This window comes from Cynocephalus volans, chromosome 5 (genome assembly GCF_027409185.1).
Source record: "Cynocephalus volans isolate mCynVol1 chromosome 5, mCynVol1.pri, whole genome shotgun sequence".
NCBI classification, from domain to species: domain Eukaryota; kingdom Metazoa; phylum Chordata; class Mammalia; order Dermoptera; family Cynocephalidae; genus Cynocephalus; species Cynocephalus volans.
In genome coordinates, this window is record NC_084464.1 from 42889386 (window position 1) to 42906787 (window position 17402).

At 48.3% G+C, this 17402-nt stretch overlaps 1 protein-coding gene across 1 annotated transcript; it reads right to left on the minus strand.

The window, feature by feature from the left end:
* Nucleotides 1-12: 12 nt before the first annotated feature.
* On the minus strand, nucleotides 13-15665 carry DHX16 (DEAH-box helicase 16). Its single transcript, XM_063098493.1, has 20 exons — nucleotides 15301-15665; nucleotides 13731-13978; nucleotides 13297-13459; nucleotides 12915-12971; nucleotides 9668-9922; nucleotides 9266-9469; nucleotides 8802-8993; nucleotides 7825-7935; nucleotides 7540-7655; nucleotides 5600-5810; nucleotides 5303-5401; nucleotides 5041-5193; nucleotides 3327-3467; nucleotides 2973-3135; nucleotides 2756-2874; nucleotides 2556-2623; nucleotides 1729-1891; nucleotides 1463-1624; nucleotides 991-1164; nucleotides 13-231 (listed from the first exon to the last, which is right to left on the minus strand). The coding sequence occupies exons 1-20, from the start codon at nucleotides 15505-15507 to the stop codon at nucleotides 103-105; spliced, it is 3135 nt and encodes a 1044-aa protein (XP_062954563.1). The 5' UTR covers nucleotides 15508-15665; the 3' UTR covers nucleotides 13-102.
* Nucleotides 15666-17402: the final 1737 nt, after the last annotated feature.

Genomic DNA, 17402 nt, shown 5'->3' on the forward strand with positions numbered 1-17402 from the left:
GTTCTCACAAGCTTTATTCCAAAAATAACTTTATTTCACGGATATTAAATAACATATAGGGGAAAAGGAACTAGTGTCAGGTTCTGTTTATGTCCCATTCTCTTACCCTAGCTCTTCTCGTGTTTTACCTATTTTTTTGGGCATTTTCTTAGCATGAGGATCTTCTAGCTCCTTGGCCTTATAATAGTGGGGAGCCACCTCCAGAAGCCAACTGCTCTCAATCTCCAATACCTAGAAGGGGAAAGAAAAGATCAGTAGGGTTCCCTTTTTTCAACCTAGATTTTTTTTTTTTTTGGCGGCTGGCCAGCATGGGGATCCAAATCCTTGACCTTGGTGTTACAACGTTGTGCTCTAACTAGTTGAGCTGACTAGCCAGCCCCTCCAAATGTGTGTGGTCAAAGAAATCCCCTTCGACTTCAGGGCTAGGGAAGGTGTCTGGCTCTATCATATACCCAAAAGGCAGACACAGCTCTATATGTTATTCAAGGTACCAGGTCAGCTATCCCTGAATAAAGCCTGGAACGTAAAGTACACTATGAAGAGCGACTTGATCTGCTTTGTTCACCATTCTAGCCCTAGTACCTAAAACACAGAGTAGGCATTCAAATATTTAATGAATGTATAGTTCTCAGATCTTAGAACGATGCTGAGGCACTTAAAAAAGTGCCTTTCGGGCTGGCCTGTGGCTCACACAGGAGAGTGTGGTGCTGATAACACCAAGGCCACAGATTCAGATCCCATATAGGGATGGCTGGTTAGCTCAATGGGTAAGCATGGTGCTGACAACACCAAGTCAAGGGTTAAGATCACCTTACCGGTCATCTTTAAAAAAAAAAAAAAAAAAAAAAGTGCCTTTCTGTCTTATCCTACCTTAAATCAATATACTTACTTCTTTCTCCTGCCAAGAACTTAAACCTTGGTTCTTAGCTTGCTAGGATACCATCAACCCACACAATCTGCCCTTGTCTGGGCAGGTGATGGTCCCCTCACCTGTCTCATGAACTCCTTGGTGGTCAAGACAAGTTCGTGGTAGAGCAGCCAGCGTGGCTGTTGCTCAAAGAGGGAGGAGTTGGGATGAATGAACACTGTCTGCTGCTGTTTCACTGTGCGATAGCCGCTACGAGTCAACCGTGCCGTGTGGTAAAAGTATCCAGCAGTGATGGCCTAAAGAGCATGCAGGAAAGAATGTCAATGGGAGAAGCAGACATTCAGGGACCCTCAGCACTCACTACCTTTTTAGTTTAGACTTCTGGAGAACTAGAAAGGTCAGCAATGCGTGAAGAACCCACTGAGAACAAACCTTCAGTGTTCTGGGAAAGCAAGAGCCCCAGGATAACACATCTTCCACAAGGGGAAGAGGGCATGTTCAGGGGCGGGAGGGACTGCTGCATGTCCCCAGGAGAAGCTTGCTCCTTGGGAGGCACCAGGGGGACAGACAGCAGTAGACTGAAGAAATGCTGACCTTGCGTACACGGATATAGTCCCCCTGACAGGAACTGAGACCAACTTCCACACGTTCCAAGAGTCCCTCCAGCTGTTCCCGCACATCCCGGGCTCGGCGCATCGATCTGAACTGTATGAAGTTCTCATAGCACCACTGGGAAGAGTAACCACTCTCAGCCCACTGTGAAGAAGGTTTAAAAGAAGGGCAGAGGGGGACACTTAAGTATACAGCAGGACTAGAGTGCCCCATGTCTCCCTCATACCCACTCACCCAAGCCCAGTGACCTGTGTATAAACATTTAACAGAACCAGGTGGTCCCCACCAGGCAGGAAAAAGTTGACGCGGGCATTGTCGGCATGGACGACCTTGTCTTTGGGTCGGTAGAAGATAGAGTTATTGACAGAAAGCATGGCGGCCACTGTCAGGATCTCCTCTGAACAGCTGTACCTGGGGAGGGGGAAAGGAAAAGAATGAGAGTTCAAAGCAAGACACATAAGGACAGACACGGTGGGCAAGTTTCTTCACGTGGGGAAGGCTGGTTGATATAGTGGCTACAAATTAGACAACATGGAGATTCTGTGGGCAGCAGCAGCTTGGGGGTCAAGGAGGTGGGGCATAGATGAAACAGTCGCACAGGACGGATATCCACGGAGGAAGGGGTAGGAAGCACTGGGGACTTCTGAGGGTTCTGCAGTAGGAAGGTGCACTATGTGCATCAGGGAGAGACCTCTGACCTCAACCACAGCAGAGGAATGGCATTTAAAGATGGTCCCTCCAAAGCTACATCTAACTGTTCCAATCTGAAACTTTAAGAAGATTAAGTTCCAAAACCAGCCCTCACTCAACACCCCTCACAGATGGAAAATCTTCCACTTTTGTTCATGCTTCCAAATTTTCTGTCAATCTCATCCATTTAAAATGATCAAGGACAGGATCAAGTCCCTTACTGACCCTTGTGGGCCTCAAAAGGGGCAATAAGAGTTCTCTAACTTACTATTTGTTGAAAATAATATTATGGAGAGAAAAAGAGAAAGAGACAAAGATGGCCCACGAACAGAGCAGGCATGGCCAACTTCTGAGCTGGGAACCCAGGAAGGGTAGAAGGGCTTACTTCTCAGAAGCCAAGATCATTTTAGACAGCATGGGGTCCACCGGCAGCTCTGCCATCTTTCGACCAGACTAAAAAGAGGAGACATAAGAGTTGAAGTTTAGGCCAGTCCTCCCTCAGGTTTCCCTCCACCACTACAGAGATCCCTGGAGCCACCTCGACCCTTTCATCCTGTTCTGGCCCATGATGCTCTCCCATCTCACCGTGGTGAGCTCCCCGAGGTGGTTGAGGGCTCCCAGAGCATACAGCTGCTCCAAAGCCAGCAGCAGGGTCTCATAGGGTGGAGGGTCCAGAAAATCGAAGTGCATTAGGTCATGGATCCCTAGAGAGAGGTGTGAGAGAGAGGATAGAGGCCCTTCACAAGGGCCAGTGACTCCAGGCCCCACCTTGCTACACTCAGGACTCAGGTAGCCCAATCACCTAAGCTCTTGAGCAGCAACACGACATTGCCCAGGCTGGTCCTCTGGATCTCAGGGACCGTGGTTTCCTCAAGCTCGTGCTGATAGGCCCAGGCAGTATACAGGCGGAAGCACTTCCCTGCAGCTACCCTCCCTGCCCGGCCAGCTCGCTGATTGGCTGAGGCCTGGAAAAAAAGGAGAGGAGGCTGGCTGACAGTTTGGTCAGGGAAAAGAAAGGGAAGTATTTATGCAGGAAATCTAGGTGATGAAAACTGCTTATCCCCCATCCTCTAAGAAGTCACCACCCTGCTCCTGACTGGACCTTCCCTGTGGGACAAGTCTGCCTCTCCCCACCCCCATGGAGACCCGGGCTGACCTTGCTACAGGGTGTGACAGTGAGGGATTCCATGCCTGTGCGGGGGTTGTAGCTCTTCTGCTTACAGAACCCTGGATCCAGCACGTAAATGATGCCCTCGATGGTGAGCGATGTCTCAGCGATATTTGTTGCCACAACCACCTGAGTGAGAGGATAAGGGGTCACCCAGACACACACACCCCCCCCCCCCGTTACCCAGAAAAGGTAATTTTGGAAAGTTAGGAGTAGAAAAGCAGCTGCAGTAAGGGGCAGGAGCAGAGGGAATTAGTATCCAAAGTCAGGAGAAGTGGACAAGGCCAAGAGAAGGGCGAGAGAAGTGGGGAGTGGGAGTCAGCAGGGGCATAATGAGGAAAGGAAATGGAAAAGAGGATTTAGGGGGTGTTTTTGTTGGCTGGCCAGTAAGGGGATCCGAACCCTTGAGCTTGGTGAAGGTTGAGGGTTTTTGTCAGAGATGGAAGGGGGGGTGTCCTGGTTCCTACCCCCATTTCCCCCACCACCGCTTTCATAGTCATCTCCATACATCACTTCCTGTAGCAGCCTTCTAACCAGTCTCCTGCTTCTACTTCCACCCGTCATATGGCATCCAGAGTGGTCCTTTTAAAATGTAAACCTGTCACATCACTCCCCCATCCATCGGTGACTTCCCATCGTACTCTAGACCTAAATCCAAGTCCCCTGAAGCCCTGAATCACCCAGCCCCCGGCTGCCTGACATCATCTCCTAGCAGACCAACCCTCCTGTCCCCTGACCCGTCTAAGTGCACTCCTGACTCAGATCCTTTGCATCAGCTGTTCCCTCTGCCTGGAGAACTCAGATATCAGCCTGGTTGGGGTCTCTGCTCCACTTTCACCTTTTGCCCTATGCTCTGAGGAAAATATTTTCCTGCTGCTTCTCATCCCCACCCCCCAGAGTTTCCATCTTCCTATGCTGCCTTGTATGTCTTCATAGCACTTGCCACAAATTGACACTGTATTTAGGTGTCCACTGTCTCCTCCCATTAGGCTGCAGGTCCTGCAAAGCTAGGGACTTTGTTCATCACTATATCCTCATCCCCTAGAACAGTGCCTGTCACACAGGAGGAACTCATTAAATATTTGCTGAATGAAAGTTATATCTATACTCAGAATCTTTTGGCCACTCAACTGTCTAAAGTCCAATCTCTTTCACCTGCCATCAAAGGTCCTTCCTAATCTCAGTCCAAAATTGTTTTCAACCTTGTCTCCCACTACTTCACCATGTGAACTGCTCACTAAGACCACAGCTCACTCTCTGACCTCAAACACACCTGGGGTCCTCCTCTGCTATTTCTCCAGCCATTTTTCTTAAAGGTCCATATCAATCCCATTTCCTGACATACCAAGTGCTTTTCTTCTCTTCTGAATCTCTACAGTGCTTACTTTCTGGATCATGCATTTGGCTATCTCTTGGTTCATGCCATACTCATCCTCTTTCTCCAGCCCTGGAGGCAAGGGACTGGCTGTTCCTAGCCTGTGTCTGCAGCAGTGCCCAGGACACACCTTGCGAGGAGTAGGACACACCTTCTTTTTCACTACCAGTTGTATGTACTGTAGGGGTAAAGAGTGTGAGTTCCTCCAACTGGGAGCCTGGCTGCTAAGCTTAGTTGATTAAAGTGCAGCCTTATAACACCAAGGTTAAAGATTTGGTTCCCCATACTGGCCAGCCACCAAAAAAAAAAGAGCCCTTTCCAACTGACCTTTCGTGCCCCAGGGGGCGTGGGCTGGAAGATACGAGCCTGCATGTCAGAGGGCAGGTTGGCATAAATGGGCAGCACCAGGAGCTCTCGGATTTTGGAGCCCAGGCGGCGGCAGCGATCCTGGAGCATCTCACAGGCAGCCTCAATCTCCTCCTGGATTTGGGGTGAGGAGAGTAGCAGGGATCCCAGTCAAAGAAGGCCAACATACTGGCTCAGTCTTCTCATGGAATACGTCATCCTCCCTCCCCACCATGTCACACACCTGTCCTGTCAGGAACACCAGGATATCCCCAGGGGGCTGGGTCACATGGATCTGCAGCACAGACACAACACAGGCTTCCAAGTAGTCAGCCTCTGGAGCCTGGGGAAGAGGAAGAGGTGGAGTCACAGAAGGGCCACCTGCTTAGGAAAACCTTCCCTCTCCTCCCAGCTCAACATACACTTGACCCCAGTACCCCTTTGGACTTTCCATTCCACCCTTCCCTTCTTGGGACAACCTACTCCAAAGGTCCCAGCTTCTCTGCCTCAGACTTAAGTCCATCTTCCCTGAGGGGAGCACCTTGGTATAGAAGATGTCGACTGGAAACCTTCGTCCAGGGATTCGGAAGACAGGGGCGTCATCAAAGAAGGTAGAAAAACGGGCAGTGTCCAATGTGGCTGAAGCTACCAGGACCTTGAGCTCAGGTCGGAAGCGAGCAACATCCTTGATCAACCCAAAGAGAATGTCTGTGTGCAGGGTCCGTTCATGAGCCTCATCCACCATCACCACGCTGGGGAAGGAACGGAGGGAGGTGAGGGAGGAGAGCTATGCAATGCAGGATTGGATACCAGGGTCCCCTGGATGAGAGGGCAGGGACAGACGCAAAGAGCCCAAGAATGAAGTGGGGGAGGGGGCTCTAAAGAGATGCCAACCATCCCAGCTGGGTAAGACCAACAGAAAGTTAGAGAAAGCCAGGGCCTCATGGTGTGCAGCCTATCCCAGCCTCAGCAGACAAAAGAAGCCAAGATGTGGAGGTTGGGAGCCAAGGCTAGGACAAGTCAGGCAACCCCTCTGGATCAAAGTCAAGTCTGCTTAGAGCCAGCAGCTGCATATACTAGAGGACGCAGAATAAGGATATGCTTTAAAGAAAAAAAAAGTGAGGGCAAGGCCCCTGTGAATAAGACTGGGCCTCCCAGGCTGGCTGTGCATAAACAAAGACCTGAGCTGACACAATTCAAACAGCCCAGAATGTCCTAGGGTCCTCTGGGGCAATTGCTACCGGGTTGATCCTGCTTCATCTTTCTGAAGCAAGAAGCATGTTGAGCCTTCTGACGCTGCAGACTTCTTGGTTACACACACGCGCACACGCACACACACACACAGAGGCAGCTGGCTGGTATGGGATCCAAACCCTTGACATTGTTGTTATAACACTGTGCTCTAACCAACTGAGCTAGCTGGCCAACCCCTTGGTTTCTCCTTAACTTAGTTATTTGTACGCGACCTTCTTTCTCCTTGCTCTACTCTTTGGTTTTCTGGGTGGTGGTCAAGCTCATAGTTGCTTACCACTCCCCCTAGTCACTGACCTCAACCATGATGGCAAAGTCCCCAGCCATTCCACAAAGCAGGCTGACTTGATGGGAAAACCCATTTCTCATCGCACACTCTTGCACTGGTTGGCCCTCCGTGGATTCTCAGAAATTTTTGCAAGAAATGTAAAGGATCAAATCATATCTGTCCAACTGCTCCACTGTGATCTTCCCAGACCAGAAATTCACAGCCTCCAAAGAGCTGAAAAGGCACTGAGCTTTTACTGCTCAGCTAGCCTGACCCTACCCCCATCCCATTCATGAATCCCTTCCTCCCCTCTACACATGCTCATCCGACCCCTGCTTGGCCACTTCCAGCACTAAGAGTTCACTATTCACAAACCAAGCCACCCCAAGACTTGAGCCACCCCACAACTTGGGTCTGAGCACTCTTGGTATTGAGCTGAAATTCATCTCCCTATAACCTCCCCCCAGGTTCCTAGTTGTGCCCTCTGGGGTTGCATAAAACAAGTCTGATCCTTCTTTCCATGTATTGGCCCTTCACATACTTAGAGGAAACCAGGACATCTCCCCTGAGTTTCTACCCTCTAAGCTGAACATGCCGAGTGTCTTCAAATGGTCATCACATGGCATTTCAGGTGCCCATAGCACCACTCTGCCATCCTGGTAGTTTTCTAAACCCTGGAAATAAATGTGGAGGGAGGGAGAGGCTTTCTCTGCAATCACCTCTGCCCTCCGGCCCCATCTCCATGGTACCCGGAGGTCAGTTCTAGGACCGCTGGAACCATAAAGATTTAAGAACTGGTGGATTCATCAGAAGGCAATGACCAAATTGGCTGGGTGGGAAGAAGGGAGAGAAAAGCCAGAGACTAAAGGAGAGACAAGAAGGCACTGATGGGGAGAGGCTGCAGCAGAGCAGGAGGAAGAAAAGGCAGATGGCTCTCCCACGGGACGGGGCTCTAGGCATACCTGTAACTAGCAAGGTCAGGCTCAGAGAGGAACTCCCGGAGAAGCATCCCGTCTGTCAAGTAGCGCAGGACAGTTCGCTCTGATGTGCAGTCCTCAAAGCGGATGCTGTAGCCAACCTGGTCAAGAGGCCAATAGCGACAGAGAGTGGGCTGGTGTTCTCAAAGGGAACTCAAGGCTAGGGAAGTGGGGCCAGTGCCTGGACCTGTGATGTGGGCCCCTGAGGGCAGTGTGGACTGAGTCCCAGACCCTAGGGGTTCCCCTCACCACTCAGCCCCGATATCTCACCTCATTCCCGAGCTTCACACCCATCTCCCGGGCCACTCGGGCAGCCACGCTCATAGCTGCCACTCTCCGGGGCTGGGTACAGGCAATCTTCATACCCTTCTTTGTGTAACCCTGAATGACAAGGAGAAAGAAGAGGTTTTCCCTTTACTAAATATGCCTCCTAGGAACCAGCCTCAATTCAGAGAAGAAAGTTGTAAAAGCCAGGTAGGGCAGAATGAAAGGAAGGAACAGACAGAAGCTGAAAACCAGAAAAGAAGGGTGAACAAATAGGATGACAGACCTAAGGCCCTCAAAGGGGTCCTCATCTAGCCCTGGCAGTTCTAGCCCTTTCGGTTGTCAAGTTCAGGGCTCTGCTACACTTGAGCTGCAAAAGGACAGATCAACTAAGACAGACCCAGAAGCACTGGGATGAAAGAAGGTAAAAAAGCAGGAAGACACATCCTTTAACTCCTCACTCTCTGGCCCATGCAGTGGAACTGTGGCCGAGCTGGGTTGGAGTATGGGGAGGTCCACATTTATCCACACACCCCACTCCATCTATCCGTCTACACATCCTTCCAACCTGAACATACTGAATGCCTAACAGGCATGGACACTGTGGCAGGAAGTGAGAACAGAAACAAAAAATGGGTATATGCTTTATTCTCAAGAACCTTACACGGCCAGCTCGTGGCTCACTCGGGAGAGTGCGGTGCTGATAACACCAAGGCCACGGGTTCGGATCCTATGTAGGGATGGCCGGTTAGCTCACAGGCTGAGCGTGGTGCTGACAACACCAAGCCAGGTGTTGAGATCTCCTTACCGGTCATCTTTATATAGAGATTTAAATAAATAAATAAATAAATAAATAACCTTACTATTTAGGGGGATAGGTAAACGACTACTCAAAGTATCATGTAAAAGGAGCTCTGACAGGACAACCTGGCAACCTCAACAACCTGGCAACCTCGGCAAAGTGGAAGGTGTGGTGACAGTACCTCCTCAAAGAGATACTGCGGGATTTGGGTGGTCTTCCCTGAGCCTGTCTCGCCTTCGATGATGAGGACTTGATGATTGGCAATAGCAGCCAGGAGCTCCTCCCGGAAAGGGAACACTGGGAGGCTTCGGCGGACAGCCTGGATGGACTCCTTCTGTTGGGCCTGGGTTGAAGGGGGTGGAGCTGATGGCTCCTAGGGAAGGAGAAGGAGGGATGTGAGCTTTACGGCTAGCCTCAGATCCTCCTCGGAATATCCCAGAGGCTAGGACTGGCCCGTGGCTCACTCGGGAGAGTGTGGTGCTGATAACACCAAGGCCACGGGTTCGGATCCCTATATAGGGATGGCCGGTTAGCTCACTTGGGACAGCATGGTGCTGACAACACCAAGTCAAGGGTTGAGATCCCCTTACCGGTTATCTTTTAAGGAAAAAAATAAAAAAGAATTTCCCAGAGGCTCCCTCTTACCTCGTCACCCTGGAGCTGGGTAGCCCGGACAAACTCAATGGTCTCCTCCTCCTCCAACACCAGCTGATACTTGGGCTCCTGGGAGGCAGCATCTCGTGCCCCAAACTTCAGGGATGCTGCCCCCAGCCGGGCCTCTTCCCAGCGCCGCTGCTCCTCCCCAGGGGCACCTGACTCCTCCTCCACTAAATCCACAGCTTGAGCTGGCTATGGAGATAGGAGGCACATGAAGACCCTAAGACAGAAGATGCCCTTTCTTCCCAGTCCCCTCCTCCCCATCACTACCCCTGCCCACTGGGAAAAGCAAGACAAGGAAAGGGCTGGACACAGTGTTGCCCAGCCCCTGAAGCCTTCCCTCCCCTCATCTTGGGGACCAGGGGTGAAGCAGATGCCACTTCACCTCACCTGTCCTCGGGTCTCCTTGGGCATGTGGTATCGATTGGTGGCCTCCAGCTTCTCTTGCTCCCCAGCTGCCCGGTACTCCCGGGCCAGATCCCGCACTCGCCGCTTGTATTTGAGCTCCCGCTGCTCATGCCGGCTCAGCTCCACATCCCCAAAAAGGAATTCCTCATCAGCCAGCTCCGCCTCCAGGTCCTCGAGCTTCTCTCGTTCCCTCTTAGCCAGGTACTCTCGGCGGGATTTCTTCCGCAGCTCAGGTACCTGGGTTGGGAAGGAACAGTCAATCCTCATCTTGATGGAACAGCAATCCCTTTCTCTACCTACCCTTAAGAATGAAAAATTCCCTGACAGGCAGGCCTGAGAACCTAGAGACACCCCTTCCACTTTCCCTCTATAATATACAGTGATATGCTCAAAGCTGTGCCTCTTCGGAATGCCACATGCTGACCCCACACACTACCTTCCAGCAGCAGAATCCAGCTGGAAGGTCTTCGGGGCAGCATCACCATCTTTTTCAATATAGATAAATTAAGGCAATTAACTGAATATTTTATATCTTACTCTTACATTTTATTCAAATTAGTGGAAAGGGGGAAAACAAAAAAGCTGATTGGTATTTAGAAGCATAGGTCTCAAACTGAAAACAACTGAGACGAAGATGGAAATCACTGGGGTGCCAACAGTGGGCAATCAGATGTGCCCTGTTCTTAAACTGAATTACAGTAGTTTGGGAAAGGGGGAAGAATGAATTAAATATAAAAAGTTGGTACTACAGCATCAGAGAGTGTTTTTGTGAGGCTAAATGTAATCAGGGCTGCTTAGCTCTCTGGGACTAACCTCTCCCCCCATACTATGTATCACTTGGCTTTTACACATTTACCTTTGATACAGGTTTTTCAGGACACATTATGAACAATAGTAGAAAACTGGCAATATCCTAAAGGCCCTTCCTAGCTCTAACCATGATCCCTCCTCCTGTGGCAACATCATCTTCCTGTGATAACAACCTTCTCTACTGCAGGGGCAAAACCCCACCAGTGCTCTACCCCTGGAGGCTCTGGTTCTGTGCTGCTTAGCTTTTGCTGTTTGTTCTGTGAAGACCTAAAATGGAGTTTATGATCATGACCTAATCTAAGTACCAAAATTAAATACTCCTTCAACAGGATGGGTGAGGCAGATGATTTTTTTTTTAATACAGGCAAAAAATCAGGGCAATTTGAACACCAAAAAGAATAATGATATGAGACTGCATTGAAAAATAAAAATTCAGAGTCCAATGTGACACACACACACAAACAAAAAATGGGAAAAAAGAGGGCTGGCTAGTTATCTCTCAGCTGTGGTGCTGGTAACACCAAGGTCAAGGGTTCAGATGCCCATACCAGCCAGTTGCCAAAAAATAAAATAAAATAAAAAAGAGAAAAAAAATTTTGTCACAAGTGAAATAATTCTTATACAAAACTCCTTACTCTGAAAACTGGTAATTAAAAGGGAACAAAAATTTGCCCTGCCTTTTAAGAAGAAACTGTAGCTCATTCCTAGCTGTTGAGAAAAAATTCTTTATATATATAAAAATACTAGCTGATAAATGTAGAAAGAATGACAGAATACAAATACCACCATTTGGTAATCCTCAATGAAATAAGGGATTCAGGAAAGGATTAGCAGTAGTTGCTAAAGCCATTAGCTGCAAGGGTTCACCAGTTAGTTCAGTTGGTTAGAGCCTAGCCTTGTAACACCAAGGTCAAGGGCTCAGATCCCCTTACTGGCCAGCCACCCAAAAAACAACCATTAGATGAAAGGCTGTCAGTAGAAAGGATATACTGAAAGGTACACAAATGGATAGTATGTCTCCCTGATGTGACACAATGTGAAGTGCATATCACCACCCAAGAGGCGTTCCTGTCACAACTCTTAATCTGAGTCTAGGCAAGCTTTAGACCCAATTTCCACTTTAAAGGAAGCACAGAAGATAGAAGAACTTAACACCACAAGATAAGGATCAGACAAATCCAGAATGTAGAACACTGTCAAGATGACACAGTAAGAGAAAGAGATAGAAGGAAAGAAACGTAAGAGACCTAACAACCAAATGCAATGCATAAACCTTGACTGCATTCTGGTTTGGAAAAGGAAGCTATTAGAGACATTTTGGGGTAATGGGGGAAATTTTATTGTACACAGGTTCTTAGTTGATACACAAGAATTACCCATTTTCTTGGGTGTGACAATGGCACTGTGGTTTTGGCAGACAATGTTTTTATTCTTAGGAGGTACATGTTAATGTATTTAGGGATAAAATACAGTGATGTTTAAAACTTTTAAATGGTCCAAAAAGAAAACAAACAAAAACACACATTTACATAGACAAGGCAAATACTGCACAGAGTATTAGCCATTTTTGAATCTGAATAATGTACATGAATGTTTGCTGTACTAATCTTTCAACTTCCCTATTTGAAATTTTTCAAAATTGAAAAAGAAAAGAAAAATTAAATCAGGCACATAAAAACACTACAACTGCATTGCAAGTTGTCTGAGAAGTCTCTGACCACAGTCATTTTGCAGGGTGGGACATAAGATGGATTGGTCAGGAGAGGCCTGAGGGCCACTGGCCCATTCTTAGAACTCCAAGAATCTGAAAATTCTTTTGAGAAATCTAAGTGTGAATTCACTTGACAAGACTGGGCTTTTAGAAAACTGCCTTCACTGTCTAGACCCATACCACAAAAAGTCTAGTTTGTGAATTAGAAGGCTCTGTCCCTATCCAGTGAGAAAACCAACTCAGGAAACCACAGGGAAGATCACAAAGCCACATAAGGGATGCAAGGATGAGGTGGTAGGAAGGTATCTGAAGATGGTGTGCCTAAACTGAATAGTCAGCACATCCCTGGGCAGTGGGATAGCTGCTCTGCTCCTGCCCTCCAGCCACCCTCTAGACAACAATTCAGCTACCTTAGATCTCATTACATCTCAGGAACAGGGAAGGCTCACATTTCACTCACTAATACACATTGTGATTTAATCCTAAAGAGTCACACAGAGAGCTTGTGAATACCTTCCCTCCTTCTACAACTGAAGTCCCATCCTCAGCTGGCTCCTGTCAACCAAGCGTCCTCCTCTAGAGATGTGACCACCTCATCAACATCCCCACTGCACTTCCTCTGTATCCTTTCTCCCTATGCCTAACCATTCCGTCAGAAAGTCTTTCCTTTTGTCTTCTGAGCTTGGCTTCCTGGGCCCTTGGACTCACCATGGCTTTCCGGTCTTCCTCAGCCATCTTGAGGCGCTTCTGAGCCTCTTCATAAGCCTAGGAGAAGAAACCAAGAGTGGAGGAGTAAGAGGCTGAAAAGCCCCCACATCCACAGCCATTCACCTCTAGAAACACAAGGATCATTCAGAAGTACCCTAGCACAAAGAAATGTCCCCTCACAGAGATGAATCTCTATGGCTGCAGGTACAGCAGAGAGTCACCTTAGCTAGGGCACCCACAGGGGTCCTATCACCACAGAGATGAACATATCACTAGAGACAGCCCCTTGTCTTCCCAGAGATCACTATCTCTGCAACCACAGCCACCCCCAGGTTTCACCCAGGGATCTTGGATATTTACAGAATGTGCTGCTCCTACACACCTTTTTGTCTGAACGCTCCAGGACATTGCGAGTCCGATCCTTGTCTCGCTTCCGAACCCGCTCAGCAAAGGCATCACGTTCCTCCAGGTCCTGAAGACGCTCACGCTCCGTCCGTTCCCATTCATCCTCCGAATCTGGCTTCTCTAGTTGCTGATTACTCCCCCTGCAGCCCAGACAGGCTTAGATTAAATAAGGGCAGGCCGGCCCGTGGCTCACTCGGTAGAGTGCGGTGCTGATAACACCAAGGCCATGGGTTCGGATCCTATATAGGGATGGCCGGTTTGCTCACTGGCTGAGCGTGGTGCTGACAACACCAAGCCAAGGGTTGAGATCACCTTACCGGTCATCTTTTTTAAAAAAAAAGATTAAATAAGGGCATCCAGAAGGCTTATCATCCACCCGCCCCATCCTCTCTCACCTTGATTCTGACTTACCCTGTCTTCCTCTTCCCTTTCTCAGAAGCCTCTTCCTCCTCCTCTTCTTCCTCCTCCTGGCGTTTCTTCCTGAGGTGTTTCCGCTTTTTACGCTTCTTCAGAAGGCTGCTCCCAGCCCTACCCACAGTCTCCTCACTGCTCTCTTCACTGTCTTCCAGCAACTTATAAGATCGGTTTTTCTCCAGCAGGGCTCGGGCCTCTCGCTCCGCTGCCCGAGCTGGCTTTTCTACCAACATCTTCCGTGGTACCTGTCAGTAGAGGGGAAGATAAGGGGGAGTGAGCAACTTCTGAGCTCTGCCCATCTATTTAGCTCTGTTCCTAAATTCAGGAATTACTTGGAAATTCCTGGAAATTACAGGAAAGTCTTAAAGCAGACTTTTTTCTCTCTCCTCCCCACAGCTTCACCCCATGTTCCTCAGCCTGAATGGGGCCTCTCAACTTCAGAACTTCCTTTGTCATTAATTTAACAAACATTTTTTGAAACCTGTCCTATGCGCCATGTACTTGCTAGGTACTAGGGATACAGGAATACCTAAAAGAGACAAAAAAAATCCCTGCCCTCATGGAGCTTGCATTTTTTTTTTTTTTTTTGGCAAATGGCCAGAAAGGAAATCTGAACACTTGACCTCGGTGTTACCATACCACACTCTAACCAAATGAACTAACCAACCAACCTTTTATTTTTTTTTTCTTTTTTTGGCAGAGCTTACATTCTTAAACCCAATTCTCAATTGCTTGGGTTCTTTCTCATAGCTCTGCTCTTCCCAATGATTAGGTCATTCCTACACAAGAACTGACATACTACAAGGGTAATTTTGCAATATGACAGTGCCTGTCCTATGGCTGGCACTGTACCAGACTCCAAGTATACACTGGTGAACAGAAACATAAAGTCCCTACCCTCAAGGCACTTACATTCTAACCTCATCTCTCACCAACACCACACAGCACAGCCATACCAGGCTATCTGCCATTCTCTGAAAATTTTTGCTCTTTCTAAATACTTACTGAGCACCTATTCTGTAAGGCAGGAAACTTAGGTAGGAGGAATACAAAGACAAGAAATGCACAGTCCTGTCCTTCAGGAGCTCACCTTTTATACCTTTACTCCTTCCACCTTCTCTACCTGCCGAATTCCAGGGAATCTTTGGGCTTGCTTTTCCAGACCACCCCCACCTTTTCTGCCACTCCACAGTGCTTCCCATGATCCGTGGACCATCAGCATCACCTAGAAACTTGTTGGACATGCAAAAACTAAGATCCTCACTGACTCAGAATCTGCATTTTAACAAGGACCCTGGATGAATCCTATGCATGTTCAAGTTCGAGGAACACTGCTCTGTATCCCTCAAGACCTCCAAGATCTTCTCCAATCAGCTAAACGTTCAGCACCTAGCACAGTAACTAGGCGACAACGGACAAAGGATAAATGCTTGTGAGCTGAGCTTACTTAATTCCTCAGTGGACAGTTAGGTGTGCCTCACCTGGACAAATAACATAGGTCCTCTCCGTTTCTCTCCTCCCTCTCCCGCCGCGCTCACACCCGGCCCCGCCCAACACCTCCCGACACCTTGTTCCAGAGTCTCAGAGCGAAGTCCCGGGCCGGCCCGCTAAGGTCCAGGGTATCGGTGTCTCGTAGGCGCTGCACGAACTCCTCAGCCGAGGCGCAACGCTGCGCGGTACCGATAAGGAACTGGGCGACGTGCCGCTCGCTCAGCCCCAACACCGAGTGCAGCTCGTCCTGAACCCAGCGCTCCAGCCCCGCCGGCGTTGCCATAGCGACCCACGCACCCTGCTCCTGGCCCCGAAGCGTCCGAAACAGCCACGTTGGCGGCCGGGCCGGTCGGAGGCCCTGCAGCCCTCGGCCGAAGCCTTAGCTTCGCAACGGAGCAGCCGTAGGGCCTCTGGGTTCGGTTTCCAAGAACCCAAAGCTGTCTTCCCGTACCGCGGAGCCCGGAAGGGGCTGCCCTTTTCGGCCTACGTTCTACGGTGGCCGAGCGAGATCAAACCTCGAGGAACCGTACCTGAAGCTCGGGTAATACATTTTCCTCATTTCCGCCCCTCCCAATCTCTCTGTCGCCCCCTGATGGTCAGTCTGTGGGTGTTTCGCTCATTCATTCAGTTAACCTATGAAACGAATTGAATGAGCGCCAAATGTGTTCTAGGCACAGTTTCAGTCTCTGGGGATACAGCAGAAAACAAATCAGACAAAATCCTTTACTGAATGTACGTTCTGATGTGGGAGTAGACAAGACACATAATGAATAAGTAAAATATGTAATTTCTACTGGGTCAAAAATAATGCAAGGGGATAGGAAGGACACGGATTCTCTTTCAAATCCATGCTTATAAAAGATTGGCCTGTGGTGATTAGGATTGACCTTTGCTAGGACTGGTATCTGCAGTGGAGTGAATACAGATTAGGCATAAGGGAGGACCTCCAGGCAGGAAGAAACTTGGAAACTGGGGAAAGTTGTTTAAAAAAAAAAAAAAAAAATCTCCAAACTAAGGAATGGGCAAACTGTGTTCTGCATTTTTGCTAACAGCTTGAGAAATTCACTGGTGGCTGCTTATTTAAAAATACGCTGAATTTGTTACTTGACGCTCTGCTGTCTGATCTCTGTTTGACCCTGCTTCATACTTCTGTCATTAATTGGATTGGACACTACTGTTTGGTAATGAAACATTGTTATTCCACTTAACAGCTACGGATGAATCTAGATCATCGACTTCTTGGATGTATTATTTTTGTTTCTGAGATGGGCTGTGGGCATCCCTGGCATCTCAGAGCTTCCTGCCTCTGTATTCCTGGGTCACAACTGATTAGGATCTTTAATTAGCTATTAATGTAGCCATTCTGTTCTCTCCATACCCACGCCTAATCTGAATTAGCTCACTCTTTTGACACCTTGCCTATTCCATTGCTAGTGAATTGTAGACCTTTGGCATATGCTTAAAATCAACTTGTCAGGAGATGGCTGGTTAGCTCAGTTGGTTAGAGCTTGGTGCTGTAACGCCAAGTTCAAGGGTTTGGATCCCCATACTAGCCAGCCACCAACAAACAAATCCAAAAAGATCAATTTGTTTAATACATTCTGTTTTTAGTAAAGGATTCTCCTCTGACTAGTCTGAAAGAAGCAACCTGTAGTGGTAGAAGGACTGTAACTCCTGAACCATGTCTTTATTACCTGGAGAGTTAAAAATAAACAAAACAAAAAAACCTGATGAGTAAAATATAGATGTTCTACATTTGTACAATATAGAGATTCTTTAATCTAGGTATAATATAGAGATTCTTTAATGGGAAATCTCCCCAATATCAACTATATGTAGGCAGCAAAGCCATGAATTATTGCCTTGGGTTGAATGTCCCCCCAAAAGTTAATTCCCACTGTAACTGTTGAGGGTGGGAAGTCCTATTATGGTAATTGAAAGGTGGGGCCTTGAAGAGGTGATTAGATTGTAGGACCATGCTGTAGTGAACGGATTAAAAATGGTGGTCATGAACATGGTCTGGAGGGCTTTAAAAGGAGAGTGAATGAGGTTAGTCTCTCTCTGCTCTGCCATTTTCTGCCATGTGAGACCCCTGCTTTGCTGTAAAGCCACCAGCAGGAGCACCCCTACCAGATGTGTTCCCCGGACTTTGAACTTCTCAGCCTCTGAAACTGTAAG

Coding starts and splice junctions, on each gene's coding strand:
- DHX16 (XM_063098493.1), bottom strand. CDS start 15,507: ATGGCAACGCCGGCGGGGCTGGAGCGCTGGGTTCAGGACGAGCTGCAC. Junction 7,936..8,801: donor CGCAGTATCTCTTTGAGGAG/GTACTGTCACCA, acceptor CTTGTCATTCAG/GGTTACACAAAGAAGGGTAT. Junction 1,892..2,555: donor ATGATCTTGGCTTCTGAGAA/GTAAGCCCTTCT, acceptor CCCCCTCCCCAG/GTACAGCTGTTCAGAGGAGA.